This window comes from Equus asinus, chromosome 22 (assembly GCF_041296235.1).
Source record: "Equus asinus isolate D_3611 breed Donkey chromosome 22, EquAss-T2T_v2, whole genome shotgun sequence".
NCBI lineage: Eukaryota > Metazoa > Chordata > Mammalia > Perissodactyla > Equidae > Equus > Equus asinus.
Window position 1 is genome coordinate 63,971,119 of NC_091811.1, and position 22,705 is coordinate 63,993,823.

At 41.3% G+C, this 22,705-nt stretch overlaps 1 protein-coding gene across 3 annotated transcripts; it reads left to right on the forward strand.

Annotated features, from left to right (window-relative positions):
• RXYLT1 (ribitol xylosyltransferase 1) lies at nt 1-22,034 on the forward strand. Of its 3 annotated transcripts, XM_070494172.1 has the most exons (7): nt 8-318; nt 1,124-1,279; nt 5,190-5,292; nt 15,420-15,734; nt 16,517-16,651; nt 18,326-18,496; nt 21,431-22,034. In XM_070494172.1, the coding sequence occupies exons 1-7, from the start codon at nt 150-152 to the stop codon at nt 21,846-21,848; spliced, it is 1,467 nt and encodes a 488-aa protein (XP_070350273.1). In that variant the 5' UTR covers nt 8-149; the 3' UTR covers nt 21,849-22,034. The 3 variants fall into 3 exon arrangements, with proteins under 3 accessions (XP_014716408.1, XP_070350273.1, XP_014716416.1); XM_014860922.3 differs by lacking the exon at nt 16,517-16,651 and having other exon boundaries at nt 1-318; XM_014860930.3 differs by lacking the exons at nt 15,420-15,734; nt 16,517-16,651.
• The last annotated feature ends 671 nt before the right edge of the window (nt 22,035-22,705 follow it).

Here is a 22,705-nt window from a genome sequence, read left to right on the forward strand (position 1 = left end):
GGGGCCTGAGCGGGGGCGGGGCCTGGCGGCGGTGACGCCCTCGCCCGGCCTGGGCCTGCCCGGCCGCCGCAGGGGCCGCTGCGCTGAGCCGGGGCCTCTCCTCCAGCCCGGCCAGCGGGCGGCGGCACCTGACCGGAAGCCTCAGTGGGATGCGGCTGCCGCGGAAGCCACTCTGCTTGTTTCTCATCGCCCTGTACGGCCTCTTCTCGCTCTACGCCGCCTACCACGTCTTCTTCGGGCGTCGCCGCGGAGCGCCGGCCGCTTCTTCGCGGGGGCTCAGGAAGGGGGCGGCCCCGGCGCGGGAGAGGCGCGGCCGAGGTAGGACGCGGGGCCGCGCTCGGGTCGGGATGGCCGCAGGCCCCGGGGGCGCGCTTCCTGCCCCGGCTCCCAGTAACCGGCTGCGGGCTCGGGGTCGAAGCGTGTCCCATTGCCTCCGTGCTCGCCCGGATCTCACACGCCTCTCTACTCCCCACCCCAAAGCTGGCGAGCGCCCACCCCTTAAAATACGTCGTAGATATCCAAGACCTTGTCACAAAATGCCGGAGATTGCGGGATTGCCGCTGGGCTCGGGACATCGGTGTCCATATTGAAAAAGAGCCTCTGATCGTGCGGTGGCTTCGGAAGGCCGGGGCGCTTCGCCTCTTAGTGCTGCTCCTCTGTCCTGTATTTTGACCTGTGTCAGGATCGGACTCAGGCTTCTCTCTCCCTTTTTTCAGAATTTTGCACAATGCTATCTAAAACTGTTGGACACTTTACATTCTGAAGTCAAGTTTTTATATACAGGTTACGTATATACGAGCTATAAAGAACTGCAAAAGTTAAGCTTGTAATTTGATACATGTTATCCACTTATTTGAGAAGGTTGGTTTGGGAGAGAGAACTTTGTGTCTCGTGTTAACATTTTATTTCGAAGATCTTTCAGAGTAAAGATTTAATGAAAATTAAATTCTAATGTTTTTAAATTGTGTGTTTAACCAGTTCAAATTCAGTGGCTTTACCCCTTTGAAAAAGTGAAGTTAGGATGGAATTAGAACTCCCTAGCATCCAATTTAAATGGCTTGAATTTATCTACAACTGCAGCTCTACCTTACTTATAAACACTATTACTCTTTTTAAAACACAGATCAGTCTACTTTGCGAAGTGAAGAATGGAATCCTTGGGAAGTAGATGAAAAAAATGAGCAACGACACAGATTTAAAACTAGCCTTCAAATATTAAATAAACCCACAAAAGGGAAAACAGACTTCCGTGTACAAATTTGGGGCAAAGCTGCCATTGGTAAGTTAATGTGTAGAGCTAAAACATGTAAAAAGCATCATAAAATGCAGTTTAGTAATAATAAATTCAGTTCATTTTAAGACACTTATAGTTTATTTCATCATTTTTTAATTAAGGCATCATGATGCATTTTTTCACTTTTTCTCAATATTTCATTTTCCTTTTTGCTAGACAACACCTGTGTAAATACACACACACGTGCATAAACATATTCTGTAGTTGGTCTTTAGCAGAGCACAGCTTTATTTGTGGATAAAAAAAGTGGATTGTATAAACATCGTTATATTGAAATGCCTATGTCAACTGAATTTTCATGAATCTGTTGATTTACTGGACACTTGATAGACAAATATAAGATATGGCCCCTGCCCTTGATGGCCAAACAAGTTTGGGAAACATTGAACTGAACAAAGTTAGACAAGGTTTTTTATTGTAGGTCCTTCTCAGAGCCTTTAATATGCCAGCGTTCATTGTGAATGTCCAAGAAGGGGGTGTAGTATATAGTTGATAAGACTTGATTGCCCACAAAAGCATTTTTACTCTGAGTATCATGAGATAGTCTAGTGTTCAAGTTATGTATTATGCTCTCTTAGAGAATGGGACCCTCAATGAGGGTTAGAAGAGTCAGAAAGAATTTAGTGAATTAGAAGGGGCTTTTTTTGGCCTTTAAAGATGAGTTAGATTTATATACAGTAAGGGATATGGACAGAAAGTACCAGGTGAAAGGAAAGTAAACTGAGAATAATGCCTGGCCCATGGTGTTTGATAAATTCATTCACACTTGTGTGCAAATATACATTCTTGAAGATTGCTGATGACCCAGGCCTCCAGGAATCACCTTCTAGCAATTTTTTCTTTATAAAATCCCTAGTATTAATTTCTTCCTTTAAATTTCCACTTCCCCATTCTAGTTTTTAATTAAATCTACATCTTAACAGGTTGTCGTGTTTCCAGACTTTTCTCTTTTCAATCCACTAAGCACACAGTGGCCACATGAGTTTTATCAAACACTACTTTCATCAACCTGTTCCCCAGGCTCAGTCGTAGGATACCAGTTATAGACATTCCCATTTAAAAAGAGAGAATATGGAAGGAAAATGGAGTCACCAGTCCAAGCAACTTTGAAATCTAACCAGGCAAACTCCATTCAATTTCAAGGCCTGGGAATAACAAGTGGCTCAAAGCTTTGCTTCTGGCCTTTGGGACCCTTTGGATGGCCCTTGGGGTCATCCTTCCTTTTTCATGAAGGGTAGCATGTATTTGTAGCTCTGTAGCTTATTCAGCCTCTTTCCTGCTGGTAGGATTTTGGGAGTCCAACAGGCTTCTTTCATTTCAGCGTCTGTCTCTTTCAGTCCAAGCTGGCAGTGTTTCTGCTGATAGAACATTCTCAAGAACCTTGTGGATCTCCTGTGCATGTCATGAGGATTCATTCCTTTAGACAAGAGCACCTCCACAGGTCTTTCCTGGGTAAACCCATCTCTATTTCTGGCTACTGCTGAGATGGCTGAGGAATTTCATAAATTATACACCTACTATCTTCAGAGAGCCCTCTTTGTGACCGAATATTTTGACCTTTTTATCCTTCTGAGGTACTAGCTCCATCCTTGGCCTTCTCTCTGGAGCATGCTTTCCTGACAGTGAATCTCCTCATTTTTCACCTCTTTTGCAATCTGAATAGGCTGAGGATTTCCCAAATCATCAAGTCCTAGTTCCTTTTTGTGTAACAGTGCTTCTCTTGGTCTCTTTCGTCTCACATTTTACTGTAATCAGCAAGAGGAAACTAGGTCACAGCTTCAACAGTTTGGCTGGAAGTCTTTTCAGCCAAATATCAAAGTTTATCATTTACAAGTTCTACTTTCCACATAACTGCAGGACACATCCAGCTAAGCTTTCTGCTGCTGTCTAACAAAGATCCCCTTTTCTCCAGTCTCGAACAAGTTCCTCTTTTTCTTCTGAGCTCTCCCAGGAGTGCTTTTAGTCTGCGTACTTCTACCAACAGTCTGCTCATGATGACTTAGGTATTCTCTAAAATGATACAGGTTTTGCCTACTGTGCTGCTAACTTTCTTGAGTTCTCGCTAGCTGAGTCATTAACATCCCTATTTCTACCTATAATCTGTTCAAGGCAATCTAATCTAGGCTCTGTTTAATCTCATTCCTCTCAGAATTCTTCCAGCCTCTCCCCATTACCCAATTACAAGGCCATTTCCAGATTTTTAAGTCTTTGTTACCATACCACCCCATTTCCAGGTACTAACTACATGATCTGTAGTGTCCTGTGCTACCATAACCAATTACCAAAAATTTGGTGGCTTAAAACAACACAAATTTATTGTCTTTTTTTTTTTTCCCCCAAAGCCCCCCGGTACATAGTTGTATATTCTTTGTTGTGGGTCCTTCTAGTTGTGGCATGTGGGACGCCGCCTCAGCGTGGTTTGATGAGCAGTGCCATGTCTGCGCCCAGGATTCGAACCAACGAAACACTGGGCCGCCTGCAGCGGAGAGCGCGAACTTAACCACTCGGCCACGGGGCCAGCCCCTATTGTCTTTTTTTTTTAATTAAGGTATAATTGACATATGTGAGTTTCAGATATACAACATAATGATTCGATGTTTGTATATATTGGGAAGTGATTAACATAGTTACAGTTACAATTACAACATAGTTACAGTTACAATTTTTTTTCTCAAGGTGAGAACTTTTAAGATCTCTCTTAGCAACTTTCAAATATACAATGCAGTTTTATTAACTATAGTCACCACAAATTAATTATCTCACACTTCCGAAGGCAGGAGTCTCAAATGTGTCCACAGGCCTGCATTCCTTTTGAGGCTGTAGAGGAGATCTGTTTGCTTGCCTTTTACAGCTTCTAGAGGCCACCCACATCCCTTGACTCGTGGCCCCTCATCATTCTAACCCTTGCTTCCATCCTCGTACATCCTTTCCTCACTCTGACCCTCCTGCCTCCCTCTTGTGAGAATGCTTGTGATAAGATGGCTCCCCCCACACCCCCAGATAATCCAGTATCATCTCCCCACCTCAGCATCCTTAACCTAATCACATTTAGAAAATCTCTTTACCATGTAAGGTACCATATTCACAGGTTCTAGAGAATGCATCTTTAGACATCTTAGGTGCAGGGCAGGCGTTATTCAGCTCTTCACGTTTTGGAGGCTTTATCTGATTGGCCGAGTCTTTAAACATGGTTTTCTTGTGTGTCCTTTAGTACCAGAGTATGATGAGAATAGAACAAAACACATTTTTCAGTGTAATTCAGACAGGGCTCTCAAATTACCTCATCGTGTGACACTGCTCTCCTCTACTCAGAGCTTTCATTCAGGTGAAATCATGATAAAACCTCAGGGGCTGCCCTAAGGAGACCAGAGGCAGCGGCAGTTTTCTGCAGAGGGCATCCTGCAGTGAGCCGTGTGTGTTCAAGGAGGGAGGAGGTAGGAGCTCCTCGACACAGTCACTGTGACGTATAAACATGAGCTCCTCTGCTGGTATTTGGCACAAAATGGTGAATCCCCTCAGTTTGTTACAAGGTAGAAACAGTTATAAACATAGTCACTTACATTGTGATATAACACATTTCAGGATAAAATAGGCAGTAAAGGGCCAGTGATAACTAGGAGTTTCTCAAATTTAGAGTAAGAGATTATTGACTTTAATATAACCCACATTTTGCCACATTTACACTGACAAACTGAGTTCCGTCTCTCATGCATTCGCTGCCACACTGATGATTTTGAGCTATGGCTGGTAGCACTGTCTGCTGAGGGACCGAGAGAGATCACACCTGGTTTCCCAGCCAAATGATAGAAAAGAGCACAACAAAAACTTGTCTCACACACCAGAGGAAACCAGACGTAAATGTGTTTGGTTTTGTTTTTGTGTTTTTACTTACCAGGTTTGTATCTCTGGGAGCATATTTTTGAAGGCTCTCTTGATCCTGCTGATGTGACTGCTCAGTGGAGAGAAGGAAACACCATTGTGGGAAGAACGCATTACAGGTACTCACTGTGCGCCATTAACCTTTGATGTGTTGCTGTACAATGTTTTATATAAGTACTAGAAGAAAAATAAGTGGAGAATATCTTTACAGAAAATATTTCCACTTCAACTTGCTGTGAAGACTGGAGAAATAATCTCTTGAATATATATTCATAGTTAAAGCTTACGTTGAATGTTCTCTTATGAAATTGGATGTTGCAAAAGGCTACTTTTTTGGAATCATGTGTGCTTCATTTTGATCAAAACATTTCTGACTATTTAAAAACTTCATGCTCCAAATTTTGTAACTTTTGATTATTGATAAGCATTTAACCTTCCATATCTTGAAAAAATAAAATGTAAATGTAAAAATGTTTTTGTTTTTCTCTTTCATGTCATAGTCCGGTTCACATAGGTTTATAATATTCAGGTGGTAGCAAAGCTATTGCTATGAGTTTCAAAATTTTAATTAAAACATCTCATATACGAGTTCTATCATGATTTGATAGGATAGATTACAAATTTACTGCAATACTCAGAAATCTTTTTTTTTAGATTCAATAAAACCAATGTATTAAGACTTTTTTGTGCTCTTATTTTTATAAAACTTTTATCTCTGACTGCATATTTTCTGAAGATTTTTAAATAGAAGTAAGATCATTTTATTTAGAAAAATTATGATAATTTCATCATATGGAAGAATGCTATTTATTAGATTTTGCTTTCTTACTGAAATAAAAAATAAAAATAATTATTTTAAAATGCTTATTTCTTGTGACAATTGTATTATTAGGGGAAAGATATGTGAACCAAAGATTCTGGTTTCTATTAGGATTCCATTAATTTCCCACAGAAATCAAGAGCAAAAGCTATGGTTTGTCTCAATTTTATGTGAATTTGTACTGCTCCTCTAATTCCGTATTTACTTTTACTTGGAAAGCAAGTTTACTGCATGTGTCTTTTCAAAGTAATCATTCTTGAAAATTAAACAGGTTTGTAAATTATCATTGGTAATGATTATTTTTCCTTTCATCTCCAGGTTCCTATTAATCTAATCCCATTTCAGAGTCCGTACATAGTCCTGAACTTACAAGAGTTGGTTTTGGGTGTTTGAAAGTAAATGTGCATTGTGCATATAGATCTAATATTTGCTATTTGAAAAGTAAACATGTGTTATGGATATTAGTCTAATTGTTATACCCACAATACAGAATTTTCAGAAAAATTCTTAAAAGTTCATAGAGAAGTTAGCATACAGTGATACTATAATGATAGCAAAGGATTTCAGCAAACAGCATTAACTCCAAAAAGATGACCTAATTTACTGTTCCTTTCTGAAATTTTTACCTGAGATTTTATGTTATGATCAAATAGCAATGCTATTTCCTCTTAGGATTTAAGAGAACTGTATATGCAAGGAAGTTCACTATTGTAGCATATTTTTTACACAGCTCGTTAAAGTTTTAGCCAGCCCTGGTGGTCTAGTGGTTAAGATGTACTCTCACCACCACGGCCCAGGTTCATTTCCCTGTCAGGGAACCACACCACCCCTGTGTCATTGTCATTACTGTGGTGGCTGCATGTTGCTGTGATGCTGAAAGCTCTGCCATGGAGATTTCACATACCAGCAGGGCCACCCATGGTGGACAGGTTTCAGTGGAGCTTCCAGACTAGGCAGACTGGGAAGAAGGACCTGGCCACCCACTTCCGAAAAAATTAGCCATGAAAACCCTGTGAATAGCAGCGGAGCATTTGATACAGCTCCAGCAGGGGAGAGGATGGCGCAAAAAGACCAGGCAGGGTTCCACTCTGCTGTCGACAGGGTCACTAAGGTCAAAATCCACTCCACAGCACTAACAACAACAAATTAAAGTTTTAGGTTCATAAAAAGTAGCATACATAATTTATGTATCCAAAATTAAGGAACTTTTATGGAATTGCAAATTTTGAGTTGTACCAGGCTACATGGGTAGTAACTGAAATGTTTCAACACATTCATCCTTATTTGACCAAAAGTGAATCCGAAGAAATGACTCATCTTGCAGATACTGAAAGAGTCACTAAGTACCATCAGGATACTTGTAAGTGTATGTAGATACATTCTGTTTAAATAAAGCTTCAAGTTTACAAAGGGCTTATATCATTTAGTTTTCGGCTCACAGCAATTCTGAGGCAGAAGTAGAAAGGATATCATCAGTGTTCCAGGGTTGATCGAGCTCATGAATGGTGATTCTTACCAACTCATAGGTCCAAAGACTGTAATCCAGAATACCAAGTAATAACTGGGAGTAGAACTGGAGCTGTCCGCCAGGCCTCGTGCTTGTGTTGGCTTGACCAGCATGTGTAGTCAGGCTACAATGATACCCAAATTTTGAGGGTGGTTTGATTAAATATGAAATCACAATATAGGATTTAATTATATGTAGTACTTCCAACTCTGTGTTTCAGAAGGGAAGGAATGACTCCTTGTTCACCCCTGAATCAGTAACATACATAGGCTGTGCTCAGGATCTGAGTATATGTGGGACAGACTGAACTTCTGAGTCAGCCTGATGAAGCCCTGTCACCTCTGGGCAGTGTAGTAGTATGACTGAGTTGCTAAGAGCATAGACTCAAGCCAGAATATCAGAGTTCAAATTCTAGCTTTACCTCTTTTTTAGCTGTCTGAAGTTGGACAAGGTTCTTGACCTCTCTGTGCTTGGATTTCCTTCAATTAAAAATAAAGCAAATAGGGGGCTGGCCCCGTGGCCGAGTGGTTAAGTTCGCGCTCTCCGCTGCAGGCGGCCCAGTGTTTCGTTGGTTCGAATCCTGGGCGCGGACATGGCACTGCTCATCAAACCATGCTGAGGCAGCATCCCACATGCCACAACTAGAAGGACCCACAACGAAGAACATACAACTATGTACCAGGGGGCTTTGGGGAGAAAAAGGAAAAAAAATAAAATCTTTCAAAAAAAAATAAGGCAAATAATAGTATCTATTTCACAGGATTGTTTTGAAGATTAAATGCATTAATAGATGTATAGTGCTGAAAACAGCGTCTGACACATAGTAATCATTAGAGAAGTCTTGTTATTATTGTATTATTTTTACTGTTACTTAATTCAGTACTGCCCCATCACCCTACCTTTCGCTTCTCCTTTTTCTCTGCTTCCATTATTGTCTCTTCTCTCTCCATCCTCTACCTCCCCACAAACACTGTTGATACATTCTTCGTATTAATGTGTTCGATTAGGTTACAAGCTAGCATGGGACCCGTTCTGTCTCTTGAAGGAACTTTGTCTCTACTCACATCCATCCTGTGTTGATTTATAGTTCTATTTCATTGGGCAACTTTATTTTTAATTTCCTAGGAGCAATCTTACTTTTGCTGATCGTGGCCTTTGCTCATCCCGAAAGACTGCCTCCTAGTCCTGCAGTGTCCGTGTGCAGGCGTGGTCATAAGATACATAAATGTCTACCCACTGGATAAAACAAAAGCCAAGTGCTCATTACTTCATTGTTACCAAAGTTCAATTATGGTATTTTCAGTCATCATCTGCTGCTTATGAAAAATCTGTCTCATCCTGTTTTTAGAATTTCCAGGTGTGACTATTATAAGAAGTTAGCTCACTCCTCCTCACAGGGAGTGAGAGCCGTTAGAGACAATATTGATAGTTACTGACCCCACATTTAAGTCAAATACTGGACCACAGATGAGCACAGGTCTCAAATTTTCATTGGTAAACAACAACAGTATAGTTAATTTTTCATAATGCCCCTTCTCCCACTCCAGCCTGGTATAGAGTGGGAGGGTTCCATCATAAACACTGAATGCGGAAGGTGTGCGGTCATGGCAGTAACGCTGACCACACAGCGGGTGACTTGCAGCACCTATTCAAAGGGAAGGGCCACTTATGAGTTCAGTATACCTATTTTATAAAACTGAATGGTTTGGGGGCTGGCCTGGTGGCGCAGAGGTTAAGTTTGCACATTCCGCTTCAGTGGCCCTGGGGTTCGCCGGTTCAGATCCTGGGTACAGACATGGCACCGCTTGGCAAGCCATGCTTGGTAGGCGTCCTGCATATAAAGCAGAGAAAGATAGGCACGGATGTTAGCTCAGGGCCAGGCTTCCTCAGCAAAAAAAGAGGAGGACTGGCAGTAGTTAGCTCAGGGCTAATCTTTCTCAAAAAAAAAAAGAAAAACTGAATGATTTGAAACTGTTTATTAACCAAAAGTGATCTAGAATTCAATGACTGAGAGCCATGTGGACTTGTGCCCATATTCTTTACCAAGGTATTTGCCAGATTCTTAGGTAGCAAATTAGTAATCTTATCTATAATTATCACATAATTTAACAATGGTGTCAATATAGTGTTTATTTAATAGTACTAGTTGAATTTAGAAAAAAAGAAACAATAATTATGTTGGATTGTAAAAAATATATTCTGTTCACACTCAGCTTAGAACTCAATATTTGAATGATTTCTCCGGACTTTCCAAGTATTAAAAGTACTTACTGGGAGGAAAATTTTTAGCTGAGTCAAACAGAAAAAGAATAAATATTGAAAATTATAAGTTCTGACAATTAAACATATGCTAAGAAATCTAGAAGAGCAAATCACTGTTTTAAAATTCTATATATGAGCTCCTTAAATATGTTACTTCTTCAGTTAATGGAATTTTATGATTGATTCTTGACTAATAACTCTAGGAAACTAAAATATACCTCTCATCATACATAAATATACTATATTATCTCATACATAAGCCCTACTGTATATAGTAAATGTACAGCTGGAAAGTTATTATTAAATTGAACTTTTGTTGCTTGATTCATATTTTAAATGTGGTAGGAGAACTTAAATAAATTGGTAGAGCAATAAGTCCCTTAAAGAGAATTACTGCTTACTCATTCACCATTCACTGAGTGCCTACAAGTTAGTTCATACTAGGCTCTGGATTTCAGTCAATAAAATGCTTTTCCCTATTCTCAGGGAGTTCACAGACTAGCAGTTGAGACCAACACACAAACAATTTTCATACGCTGTATAAAGCATAATGACAAGGATGTACAGACTCTATCATGTCAGTTGACAGGGAATACAGGGGAAAGGCAGCTAACCCTTTCTGAGTAGAGTTGGAGGTGGTTTGGGGCCCGGCAAGAAAGGTTTGCTAGAGGATGTGATAGCTGAGCTGAGTCTTAAAAGATTGATAGGAATTAGCAAGGCAGTAAGAGAAGAGCTTATATTCCCAGCAGAGGTGACATCAGAGGCTAAGAACTGATAAACAGCTTGGTTTGTGCATGGAATTGCAAACCATTCGGAATCCCTAGGGCTTGAAGATGGGGTCAGAGCTGAGACTGGGATTGCAGGGCATGGCAGATCATGGTGGACCTTGTGTGTGCCACGCTAAGGCTCTTGGACTTCATTCTTGGCGGAAAGCAATTGAGGATGATTAAGCAAGGTGGTGGTATTGTCATGTATGTTTTTGTGTAGATTTCTCTAGTAGCTAAGTGGAAAAATGATTGGAAGGTGACAACTGGATGCAGGCAGACCAGTTAGGAGACTGTAAGTATCCAGCAGAGAGATAATTAAGGGATGAAATAGGGAAGTGGTAGTGGGATCAGAGCCAGGAATTTGAGAAATATTTTGGGGCAAAAGTCAGAATTTAAAGATCATTAGATGTAAGGATGACAGCAAGAAACAAATGTGATAATTCCCTGGTTTCTAGCCTGCATGACTGGATAGCTAGTGTGGGATCAAGACAGGAGATACAGGAATGGGAGCAGGTTTGTCTGCTCTTATGTCACCCGCCACATGGCACCTCCCTGACCCCCTCTTTCTCAGCAGACAGGCTTGCCTCCTGTTTCCTCAAGAAAATTGAGGATATCCATAATTATCTGCCTCAACTAGCCCCTCTAACGTTGACCTCCGTGACCTCTGTCTGATCCCTCCCCTAACCTTACGTCTTTCCTCAGCTCTCAAACAATGAGGGGATTTCCCTGCTTCAAGGTTAGCTCCCTCCACCTGTGCCTCCCTCGGCCCCATCCAGGACCTCACACCATCAGTTACTTCCCTGCTCTCCTTCCTCTTCAACTTTCGCTCATTGCTTTCTCACCTTCTCATCCAGACTTTCAGAAGAGCTGTCCATACTCACTGTCACCACTTCCTTACTTCTCATTCACATCTCAACCCACTGCAGTTGCCTAACACCTACCAACACCCACACACAACTATCTGCATCTCATGGGATTTTTTTTTTTTTACCCCTAAAGTTTCTTTACCTTGATCTATGCTTCCCAGACTGTGTACCGAGGCACCCTGGGGCACCACAAAATAGTTTAAATATTTGTGGGAAACACAGTTATACCTCCCATCTGTCAGACACCATGCAAACTGCTAGCTCGAGGTGGCTCACTGTTTCGATGTTAGCTCACCTTGCGTTCATTTCACTGATGCCGTATCTTTGTGAAACCGGGTTTCCATACTTGCTATGATAAAATCCAACTACCATGCAGAAATCAAAGTGGGACTGGCAGTGGCAGCGGCAGTGTCCACTCTGATTCCAGGCTTTGAGGGCTTGTGTAGTGTTCAACAGGTGCACACATCCCATTGTTAAGTATTTGTGATTAGTTAAGAATGAAATAGGAATATTATTTGTTCTTTCAGTGTGTGCATATTGTTTTCTTAAGTGGCTTCTAAGCTGCTAGGACATAAATACTTACCAAGTTGTTTGGACCTAACAACTTAAAAAACTGAACCATTACTCATTTATTTTGGCTTGGAAGACACTGTGAAAAAATTACTGAAACACTGAAGGTTCTGGGAACCAGGAAAGTTTGGGATCCATTCCTTAGCTCCACAGCACTGACCCTGTGGCCTTCACCGTTACCTAAACATGGCCTTGAGGGCTGAACAGCCCATGAGTCAGAGAGTGAGGGCCACATGCTGCTGCTGGAATATAAGAGCGCTCTGCCCAGGGGTCACTGGGGGTCCCAAGATGGGTCAGACGGGCCCTGAATGCATTTTGTTCATTCGTGTGGATCAATAAAATTAGAAATATTCCTTTCATAGGAAAGAGACATTAATACAGTAACTAAAAATGAGTATTAAAACACTTATCATAGCTCCCAAATTAATGGCACATGAACAAAAGTTTTGCAGTGTTCAACTAAGTTATTACTGTGCAAAGCTTCATCTGTTGATTTCCTCCTCTACCAATATAACATATTTCTAGTTATCGGGGCCTTCACAACAAAAAGGCCCAAGACACTCTTCTGAGATTTTCATAAGATAGAAAAATACAGTTTAACTTTTCTGACTAAATTATAAAATGTCTTCTTCCATCTTAACCTATTTCTCATTGGCTTAAAATTTTTAATTTATTTAAAATATTCAGTATTCAGATTTTACAAGTTCATTTATTTTTAAAATAATATTTTTTCTTTAATATAAATTTATAATAAAAAATCTAATAAGTGGTTATTATAATAACCTGAAAAATTCAAAAAAGGTAAGTTTTTAATCACTCAAAATTCCACTTTGCCCATAATTCCAAAAACAAGGGTTATACAGTTAGCATTTTATTGTGTCTACTTCCAGTCTTTTTTCTGTGTGCATTGTTATATAATTAAAAATTATAGTACAGATAGAATATCGTTTCCTGCTTTTTCAGACTAATGGCGAACATTTATTGAGTGGGAGCTCTGTGACCAATACTGTGTTACGTGCTTTTCAACCATTACCACCTTTTCGCCTTGTAACCCACTGTTTCTCTCCAGCTAAGTTAGTTCCGCTGCCCGTATGTAATCTCATTCTCCGTGTACACCCTTGAATCACAAGCTTACCTGCCTCTGTTCATATTACTTACGTTTCCTGGAATACATTTCAGCCTCTGCCCCTCTCCTGACTCCCCTCTCATTTAAACTACCTTAGCAGTTCTCCTGTCTCACTTAATAGGGTGTCTAATGTATACTTTCATCCTAGTGTTGATTGAACTATAAAACACTGCACAGGTGCTTATTATCTAGCATATGCTTATATAAAGCAATGAATAGATATTTATCATTTGAAAAATGCTTTATGCCTCAGAGTCATATCATATAAATAATACTTTAAAACAATTATATCAAAGCTAAGCAATAATAGGTAAAGCTGTATCTCCCAGGGCACAGTTAAAGACTCCTGCTATTAATAGATGCTCTTGTTGTAAATTATCTGGATAAACACGTTTTTAGGCACATTCCTGTCTTATCTATTTAGAAATTGAAATGAAACATTATTACATAATTGTCAGTGTTATCCTTAGTAAAATGTTTTATGTCTTTAAAGAAAATAACGCAAAAGTTTGTATGGCACTCTGAAATAGTTTGGACACATGGTATCTATGGTCTTAAAGTCAAATAACTGCATTTGAGTCCCATCTCTGCCACTGCCGACCTGGTGTCTGTCGGCTTATCCAAGTCATGTAGCCTCTCTCACAGTTTCCTTTTCTTCCGTCATACAATTGCTCTAGGCTGGGAAAGAAGGACTAGCAGGTAATTCTAAAGGTGAGATCAGCGTTCACATCCTGCCACTAACAAACGCTGTGAACCTATCAGAACTACCATCATCATCCCCAAAGTGTTTTCTGGGCCCTCAGATTCTGCAGATTCTCTTAAATGCTAACTAGTCACTGCATCCTTGCCCCCCTCCAGGGCTGGGTCCGTGCAGGGCAAGCTCAGACACGGCTCTGACTCCTGTAGGTTATCATCGTTGTAGAGTAATGTCCAGGATTCACACAGTGCATATACACACAAACAAAATACATATTTAGGTTTTGTGTTTTACCTCGTATCTGCTAACTCTAGTCTTCATTAACCATAGTATCCTGGGAACAGCTTAAGCTCTGAAGTTAAACACATCTTGATTCACAACTTAGTGTTGCCTTTCCATGTTGTGCAATGTAAGCCTGATTTCCCAAATCCCAGATCGGGGCTAATGAGCTCAGCAGAGTTGTCGTGGGGTTAAATAGTAACCCATGCAAAATGCCTATGTATCAAGTATATAAAAGGCATTTTACAAATACCAGTTTTTATCCCCAACAATAATAAGCAATAAAAGCAGGATTTCAGCATGTTTGTACTAAAGATTAAAAGATTCTAGCAGGTTATAGAGAAATGGTTGAGTAGGTTGTAAAGAACCCAGGAGCATTGTGACTAATTTCAAGATAGGTTAAGTGGTATGTTTTTATATTTAATACATACTATTTAAAATATTTCAATGGTATTGGTCTAAGCACACGATATGAAAATGTGATTATGAAACATGTATTCCTTTTATGACAATTTTTTTAAATACAGTGAAGAACAAATTCCCATTTACCCACCACCCAGAACGAACAAATTCCAGCTCTGTGTCATTTGCTTTAGATATTTAACTCTCCTCTTAAAAGCATTAAATATTTCCAGTAAAAGTGAAGCTCTCTTTGTACTGTTCCTAGTCCTTTGCTCTTCCTTCGTCCTCAGAGACAACCACGGTAATGAATTTGGTGTGTATCCTCCCATTCTAATTTTTATGTTTATGCTTATACTAGGTAAATAAGCATAAGTAGTTTTTTCTGTATATACTTTCAAATTTACAAATAATCATCATATTTTATGAGTGTTCTGCAGCTTGCTTTTTTCCGTAACATTGTATTTTTGAGATTTAACCTTCGTGAAGGTTTATAACGCCATCCTCCATTTCTCCATTCATCAACACTTTCTCATCCATTGATTCAGACACTTCATTCAGTTGAAGAACCGTAAAAGGGGTGGGAACTACTGACTTAAACACCTTTCCAGACTGAACTGCACAGAGTTTCACAGTGTTCCACTGTATTTCTTTGCTCAACAGCTCAGATTCTAGCCAGTGCTTATTTTAAATGTGGTTAAGAAACAATAAACAAAAAAAGCTACCACATGTCTAGTGAGCTGTCCACAGCCAAAGCTTGCCATTAATCTACAGCCAGGCCCCATCATCCAAACTTGTTCAAAAACCATTTGTATTATAGACATTATGTTTCTAGAAAGAATATGGGTTAAATCTCATTGTAGATTTTATATAAAATTACTCAAAACTTCTGGTACCAAATATCCTTTTGTTGTGTTTTTGTTTGTCTCTTGTTTCTGTTTTGTTTCGAACAGCTTCATCACTGGTCCAGGTGTAGTCCCAGGGTACTTCTCTGTTGATGTGAATAATGTGGTCCTCATTTTAAATGGAAGAGAAAAAGCGAAAGTCTTTTATGCCACCCAGTGGCTACTTTATGCACAAAATTTAGTGCAAACTCAACAACTCCAGCACCTGGCAGTTGTTTTGCTCGGAAGCGAGCAGTGCAGTAATGAGTGGATAAGCCGCTTCCTCAGGAGGAACGGAGGCTCCGTGGAGCTGCTCTTCCTGGTGTATGACAGCCCCTGGGTTAATGACGTGGACGTTTTTCAATGGCCTTTAGGAGTAGCAACGTAAGTACAAAATATTATTACACATATCTAGACTCTAAGACCAGAATTTCTGAATCAGGAAGGTTGTGTTTTAAATTTGTAATAAACGTAGCTCTTCTGAGATCACTCAGGCTAGGCACAATCTTCTCCATGAGCAAAAATAGGGTTTCACCTCAGGCTTCAATAATAATAATGACGTGGTTAGAGTATTGTCTCCTTTTATGAGGAGAGCAAATGAGTAACTTTTTTCTGTTTTAAAACGCCAAAGCATATTCAGGTTTATTAGAAGTTCCCTAAAGAGATGTTTTGCAGAGAATGGCAGACAGACAGACCTTCTTAACACAATTACAGAATCAATATAATTTCTAGTAAAACGAACAAAGAAAAACCCCTCCCCTCGAGGCAATATTTGTCAGTGTCACAATCCAATGTACACATCAGGATAGATGCGGAGAGGGCTAATGGCCACTGTGAGTTTAGTATGACCAGCGTTTCAATGTATACATAACTTACATCTGTTAAACATACACAGGTGTTCTGGATGAAATAATTAGCGAATGCCAAGAATTCTTAGTGATTTCTCAAGGAGCCCTCCCTCCGCGTCTGTTTTGATATTATCACGTTATTGCTGTGCTCGTATATTTTTATCTCGGAGCAGGCAAGGTCTCTTAGGCAACGGCCCCTCCTGCTCCCGATATCGATATCGTTTCTGCATCTGTGCCCCCGGGCGGCTGCCGCCTGTCTTAGGTTGCCTCCCCCGGAGGTCTTACCCGTCATTGGCTAACCAGCCTTCTCACCTCCAGGTCACAGTTTGTTGGCAAGCTTTTTCCAGTGATTATTAACCCTTCCTGTGTCAGGGGCGGCTACAATATTCAGTCAGGAGCACACTGTCCATTTGGTTTTAGGAGCGTGATACTGTGCTCAGGACTGCCACTAAGGTTGGTTGAATTTGTACGAATCTCTTCTATAAAAAGAGGGGTTAAAATAATAGCTAAAGTTTCTCAATATATCACATCTATAAAGTCTTTCTATAAAATAGAAAACTTATTTTTTATCTTCCTGTTAATACAAGGTTTTTAATTAAGAATGAGTTGACTTTAAGATAAGCTGCCACCAGCACGTAAGCTCCTGACGTGGGGATGCCTGTCTCTTTCGTCCACTGCTCAATCTGAAGACCCTCAGACAGCCCGCTCAGAGTAGGCTGTCAGTGGATGGATTATGACAAATATCACTAACAGGATGTGTGAATCCGATACTCATTGTTCATTATCGCATCACTGGTTGCGTGATCTGACCTTAGGCTGCTGCCCAGTTGGCTACACAGGTATCACCAGAGAAGCGCATTAATAAGACAGATTCCCTGGCTGTCACTACAACATTCTAACTCAGTAGGCTTGGGACAGGGGCAGACAAAAAGGTTTATGTTAGGTATAGACAGGTTTAAGACACTGTGAAGGGGCCGGCTCCGGCATAGCTGTTAAGTTTGCCTGCTCTGCTTCCACGGCCTGGGGTCCGCCCGTTCAGATCCTAGGCACAGACCTACACACCGTTTATCAAGCCATGCCGTGGCAGGCATCCCACATCTAAAGTAGAGGAAGTTGGCCACTGATGTTAGCTCAGGGACAATCTTCCTCAAAAAAACCAGACAGTGTGAAAAACCTATCTCTTGAGTGGAGCCTATATTTGTAAACTGTTTTGAAACAAGAGAATTGCTTTTTCACAGTCACACTGTGTAACTTATTCACACAGGAGTGGATGGATACTCTTTGTAACTCTGGTATCCTTGGACGAGGCCAATATGTTTCATATAGATCACTGGTTCTCAACCAGGGCAGTTTGCCCTCCAGGAGACATTTGGCAATGTCTGGAGATATTTTCGGTTGTTACAAGTGGCGGGAGGAGGTGACACTGGCAGCTGGTGGGTAGCGGCCAGGGCTGCTGCTCAGTGTCCTACAATGGAGAGGACCACTCCCACCACAGAGTCATCTTGCCCAAAGTGGCAGTAATGCTGAGGTTGAGAAACCCTGTTTTGGACTAACGTTATGTAAAGCTTTGCTCTTATGGGTGTGTTTCAGGCGCACAGTTTGATCCTTGCTATTTCCAAATACCCATAAGAATGAGCTGGTTGCAACAGGCCTCTCCTGTATGGCACACAAGGTTGTTTAAAAATCTACATGAGTGTCTTTGGAACTGGAGCTCTTTGCTGTAGCAGTGTGTATTCTGTAATCTTTCCATCACCTGTCTAAAACATTCATTCAGTCATGATCATTGTGAATGTACAGGATTACTTGTACTTTGAAGGTCTTGAATTCAGCCTGACTTTAGAACAACAAGTGTGTGATGAAAGTTGAAGAATATAAAAAAACAAAGCACGTTAGGCACGTAATCTCTATGGCAGTTTTGTAGAAGATGTCAATGTGAGAATCTTTTTTACAAGTCAGTAGATTCGGGGACTTTTCCAAAGTAAGAACGGAAAATTACAGTTTGGGGTTTAGAAAATCGTATTTAAACTGCTTCTCCAACATCATCATGCTCCCTAAGATGTTGGGTTATGGGAATTTTGCCCATCCTGTTGTCGTACATGTTTAACTCATGTATACTTATTTTTATAGTTACAGGAACTTCCCTGTGGTGGAGGCAAGTTGGTCAATGCTGCACAATGAAAGGCCCTACTTATGTAATTTCTTAGGAACTGTTTATGAAAATTCATCCAGACAAGCACTAATGAACATTTTGAAACAAGATGGGAATGATAAGCTTTGTTGGGTTTCAGCAAGAGAACAGTAAGTTTTATGTTTACTTGATTCATCCATTTTTTTTTTCCACCTGAGAGTTGCTTTACGTATTAAAGGTTTCCAAAGAGACATTGTTAATTAACTCCATTAATACCAGTCTTTCCCCAGGAGATATATTGGTAATTAAAGCTGTGAAGAGACTGAGTCATATACATTTAAAATAGGGAGACTCTCCTATAGCTAGAGAGTCCATCTTGCAGAGGAACACTAGTGCTGTCATAAGCCAGTATCGATTGTTTGGGTTTCCTCAATAATGTTTGCTAGCCAGACTTGTCACACACAAGATCATGAATGCCCATGAGGTGTCAGGTTCATCCCTGAGATGTTCAGCAGACCAGATCAGTGTCCCAAGACTGGCCTGCAGTGCTCCTCACCCCTGCAGGAACCTGACACCACCCTGAGGGTGGGAGCCGCGTCATCTTCATCTTTGAATCCCCAGATCTAACATGGGACCTTGCACAAAGTAGGCCTAGGATAAGTGCGGAGAGGGTGGATGGATGGATGGATGGATGGATGGATGGATTTAATAGGGTTACCTTCCATCTTTTACATGGTAATCATATGACATGTGTTTATGGGGTGAAGGAAGAACTTTTGGAAGCACTCATTTTGTTTGTACATAAGCAAATGGAGTTTCGTGTGTATACAACAGTTATCAGAAAGGTAATGCCTAAAAAATCTCCTTCTGTATCTAAAAATGAGTTAATTGGAGCAGATACTTTCTTCTAAAAGGCATAACTTCTAACTCTATTGTTAGCATAACCATATTATATCTATTCAGTCAACAAACATTTGTCAAGCAACTGCTATATGCCAGAAAGCATTTTAGCCATGAGGGATGCAGCAATGAACACAACGATCAGAAGTCCATGCCCTCTTAGAACTTAAACGCTTGTTGGAGGAGACAGACCCGTGAAATATATTGTGTGTCAGAAGATGATAAATGCCATGTAAAAAAATTGAGCAGTGGAGGGATGTGGAGAGGACCAGGGATCAGGAGTGGAGCATTTGCTGATTTCGAATGGCCAAGGAAAACGCTAGTAAGAAGGTTACGTTTACACGCAGGCCTGAGGAAGGCGCGGGAGAGCCCCGTCTGTCTGAGAGCAGAATGGTCCAGGGAGAGGGGAGCAACATAAAGGGCCTGAGGCAGGAGCGCAGTCACCATGGTGGAGGGACAGTGAGGACCGGTGCACCTGGAGTGGAATGAGTGAGGGCAGTGGAGAACAGCAGAGTTTAGTGTGGCAATAGAATTATTCTTGTAATTCCTCTCGTACCATTGAGCCAGGAGGTGGAGTAGGTGTCCTCCTTGCTTCTCATTGCTGCTTCCAGACCCTTCTCCCTTTCCCTCCCTAAAACCTCCCAGTTTGCATCTCATGCCAGCACACCCTCTTTGAAGTCATTTACTGACCCTTGGGCTAATACCCTTAATTCTTTGAAGAGCTTCATTCCTGGCACACTGTCTGTCTCTGACATTACTCCAGCCTAATTCTTGGTGATTCCCAAATCTGCGTGGACGGTCCTTCCATCACCTTGGTCTTGCAGTTCCTTTACCTCCTACCCTCCAGTGATCTGGGTCCACTTGACCTCGGTGATTCGCTATCATGGTCATTCCCTAGACCTTGTCATTACACACATTGCATCATCTCCATGATCTCAAGTTCCAGCTTCTCTCTCTGTAGCCACCACCTCCTGTCATTCCAGCTCATTTCCTGTAATAATCTGACTCCAGCAGCATAGCTGGGACCTGCACTCCATTGTTCCTACTACCTTGTCATTGTCCCTCACTCATCTCCTCTTTACTTTCTTCTTTACCCCATTAAATTTCATGGTCACCCATGAGTGCATATGCATTCAGCTCGCTAGGTCCCTAATCTAGCAAAGCCCAACTCTGAGTGAATCCAGCTCTCTTACCTGCTCATACCTGCATCCAAACACACTTAGAGAAAGATGCCACTTGATCTTGCTTTAAATACCTGACCTTGACCCTCTAGTGGCCAGCTGTCACACATGTCGTTGTCCGTGTATTCTCCCACTCTCCTCGAAGACTGTTCACGCCTTCTTCTCTGCTCCCAACTGCTCTGACCTTATGACCCTATTGCTTTTATCACTAAGAAAATAGAACCAATCCGGAGAGCATGTCTAGCTCTCTGACTGGTTTGTAAGCTTCTGTCTTTGTCCCTGTACAGTCAATTCTCAACACAACGGCCAGATTTATTCTGATAAAACATAGGTCAGGTCAGCCACTCCTCTGATCAAAACCCTGCCTGGTGAGATGCTCTGACTTTTTCTTCTGCACCTGTCCCCCTCAGTCCCGCCGCTTCGCCCCCTGGTGTCCTTGCTGTTCCTTGAGCGTGCCTCAGCGTCTGTGTTGCTCTGCACTCTGTTCCCCCCAGGTCTCTGCGTGCTCTGCTCCCTCCGCTCCGGCCCTGGGCTCAGATTGCCTGCACTGAGACAGTCCCTATCACCTGTTTAAAACTGCAGCCTCAGAAACTCCCTCCTCACTTCTCTGCTGTGTTTTTCTCACAGCAGTTACACCTCACTAATGTCCTGGCTTGGCCTGGTCATTGCCCATCTCCCCGCTAGCACTGGAACTTAAGCTCCCTGAGGGCAGGGATTCGGAGGGTGAGGCAGAGAAAGGAGACCTGGCACACAGGAAACATTGGCTGAAGTAGCACTCATTCAGAAATTTTATGGTAGAATTTTATATGTAGTTTATGGGATAAATTTTACAGCTGTAAGCTCTTCAAATTCTTAAATATTTTCAAGAAATCTACTTGGGCGAGATTTTACTTATCTCCTCTGCCTGTCATCTCTGTAATGTGTTTGCCATTTCCTGTAACAACATTAAAGGAGAAAACCTTTCCTTTCACAGAAGATGTGCCTGATAAAGTGAACAGTACGGTTGTTTTTCCGGTTTCCTAGGTGGCAACCTCAGGAAACAAACAAAAGCCTTAAGAGCTATCAGGATGCCCTGCTGCAGAGTGACCTCACGCTGTGCCCAGCGGGGGTGAACACGGAGTGTTACAGAATCTATGAGGCGTGCTCCTATGGCTCCGTGCCCGTGGTGGAGGACGTCATGACAGCGGGCAGCTGTGGAAACACCTCCGTTCACCACAGTGCTCCTCTGCAGTTACTCAAGTCCATGGACGCACCCTTTATCTTTATTAAGAGCTGGAAGGAACTTCCTGCTATTTTAGAAAAAGAGAAAACTGTAATTTTACAAGAAAAGATTCAGAGAAGGAAAATGTTACTTCACTGGTATCAAAACTTCAAAACAGAGCTAAAAATGAGATTTACTAATATTTTAGAAAGTTCATTTTTAATGAACAATAAAGGTTGATTGTTAATTATCTTTTTGAGCTAAGATCTAATTTTTTAAATCATTTCTCATACTGGGGGGGTGTGTGTTTGTGTATTTATAAATGTTCTTTAAGGTACCCTGGTAGACCCTTGATTACATCTGTAATGTTGACAACTGCATCCTTATCGGGCCACTCCTGAAAATAAAGTTAAAATGTTACTCAGACTCACTGTACAAAGTTGAATGATTCAACATTTGTCCGCTCGTCTCACGCGTGTAAACCTCCCGAGGGAAGCAGCGTGGTGTCGTGGAAAGACTGAGTCGGACAAGCCTGGTTCAAACCTCGCCTCTGCACCTTCTGTCTGAGGACCTTGAGCAAGTCACCTGACGGTTCTGAGTCTTGGTTCCTTTCGGTGCGAATAGAGATAATGGTACCTCATCAGGTAAGTTGTAAATTTGAAATAAAACAATGTATAAAGTACCCAATATATGTAGTAAACTCTAAATAAATAGTAATTTCTAATTCACTTTTTATTCCTTACTAGTAAATGATGGGGTTAAATTTAAGTATTTTAACACGTGCTCATTTACGTAATTTGGGAGTAATCACATGCCGTCTTGGGAAGGTATGTGGGCAAGTCTTACAGAGTTAGACGTTCAGATTATCAGGTTTTGTTGGGTCACGTGGATTTAGGTGTCTGGATGCAAAATGCGGTCATAATTCATACAAAACACAGGCTGGGGGCAGTCAGAGCCAGAAAACTGGTGCCCAAACTCGACAGAAGTTGTCATCGAAGTGCAGACTGAGACCAGCCAACTCAGAGGAGATCACTTCTTGCAAAAGCTGGCTGACACCCCTGGAGAGCAGTGGCTTTGAGTAAAGCCTGAGCGAGTGT

What these genes read in the sequence shown, in the direction of transcription:
- RXYLT1 (XM_070494172.1), top strand. Translation starts at nt 150, where the DNA reads ATGCGGCTGCCGCGGAAGCCACTCTGCTTGTTTCTCATCGCCCTGTAC. An exon ending in GTGGGAAGAACGCATTACAG is followed by an intron (nt 5,293 to 15,419) that starts GTACTCACTGTG and finishes TGTTTCGAACAG; the next exon opens with CTTCATCACTGGTCCAGGTG. An exon ending in TGGGTTTCAGCAAGAGAACA is followed by an intron (nt 18,497 to 21,430) that starts GTAAGTTTTATG and finishes CCGGTTTCCTAG; the next exon opens with GTGGCAACCTCAGGAAACAA.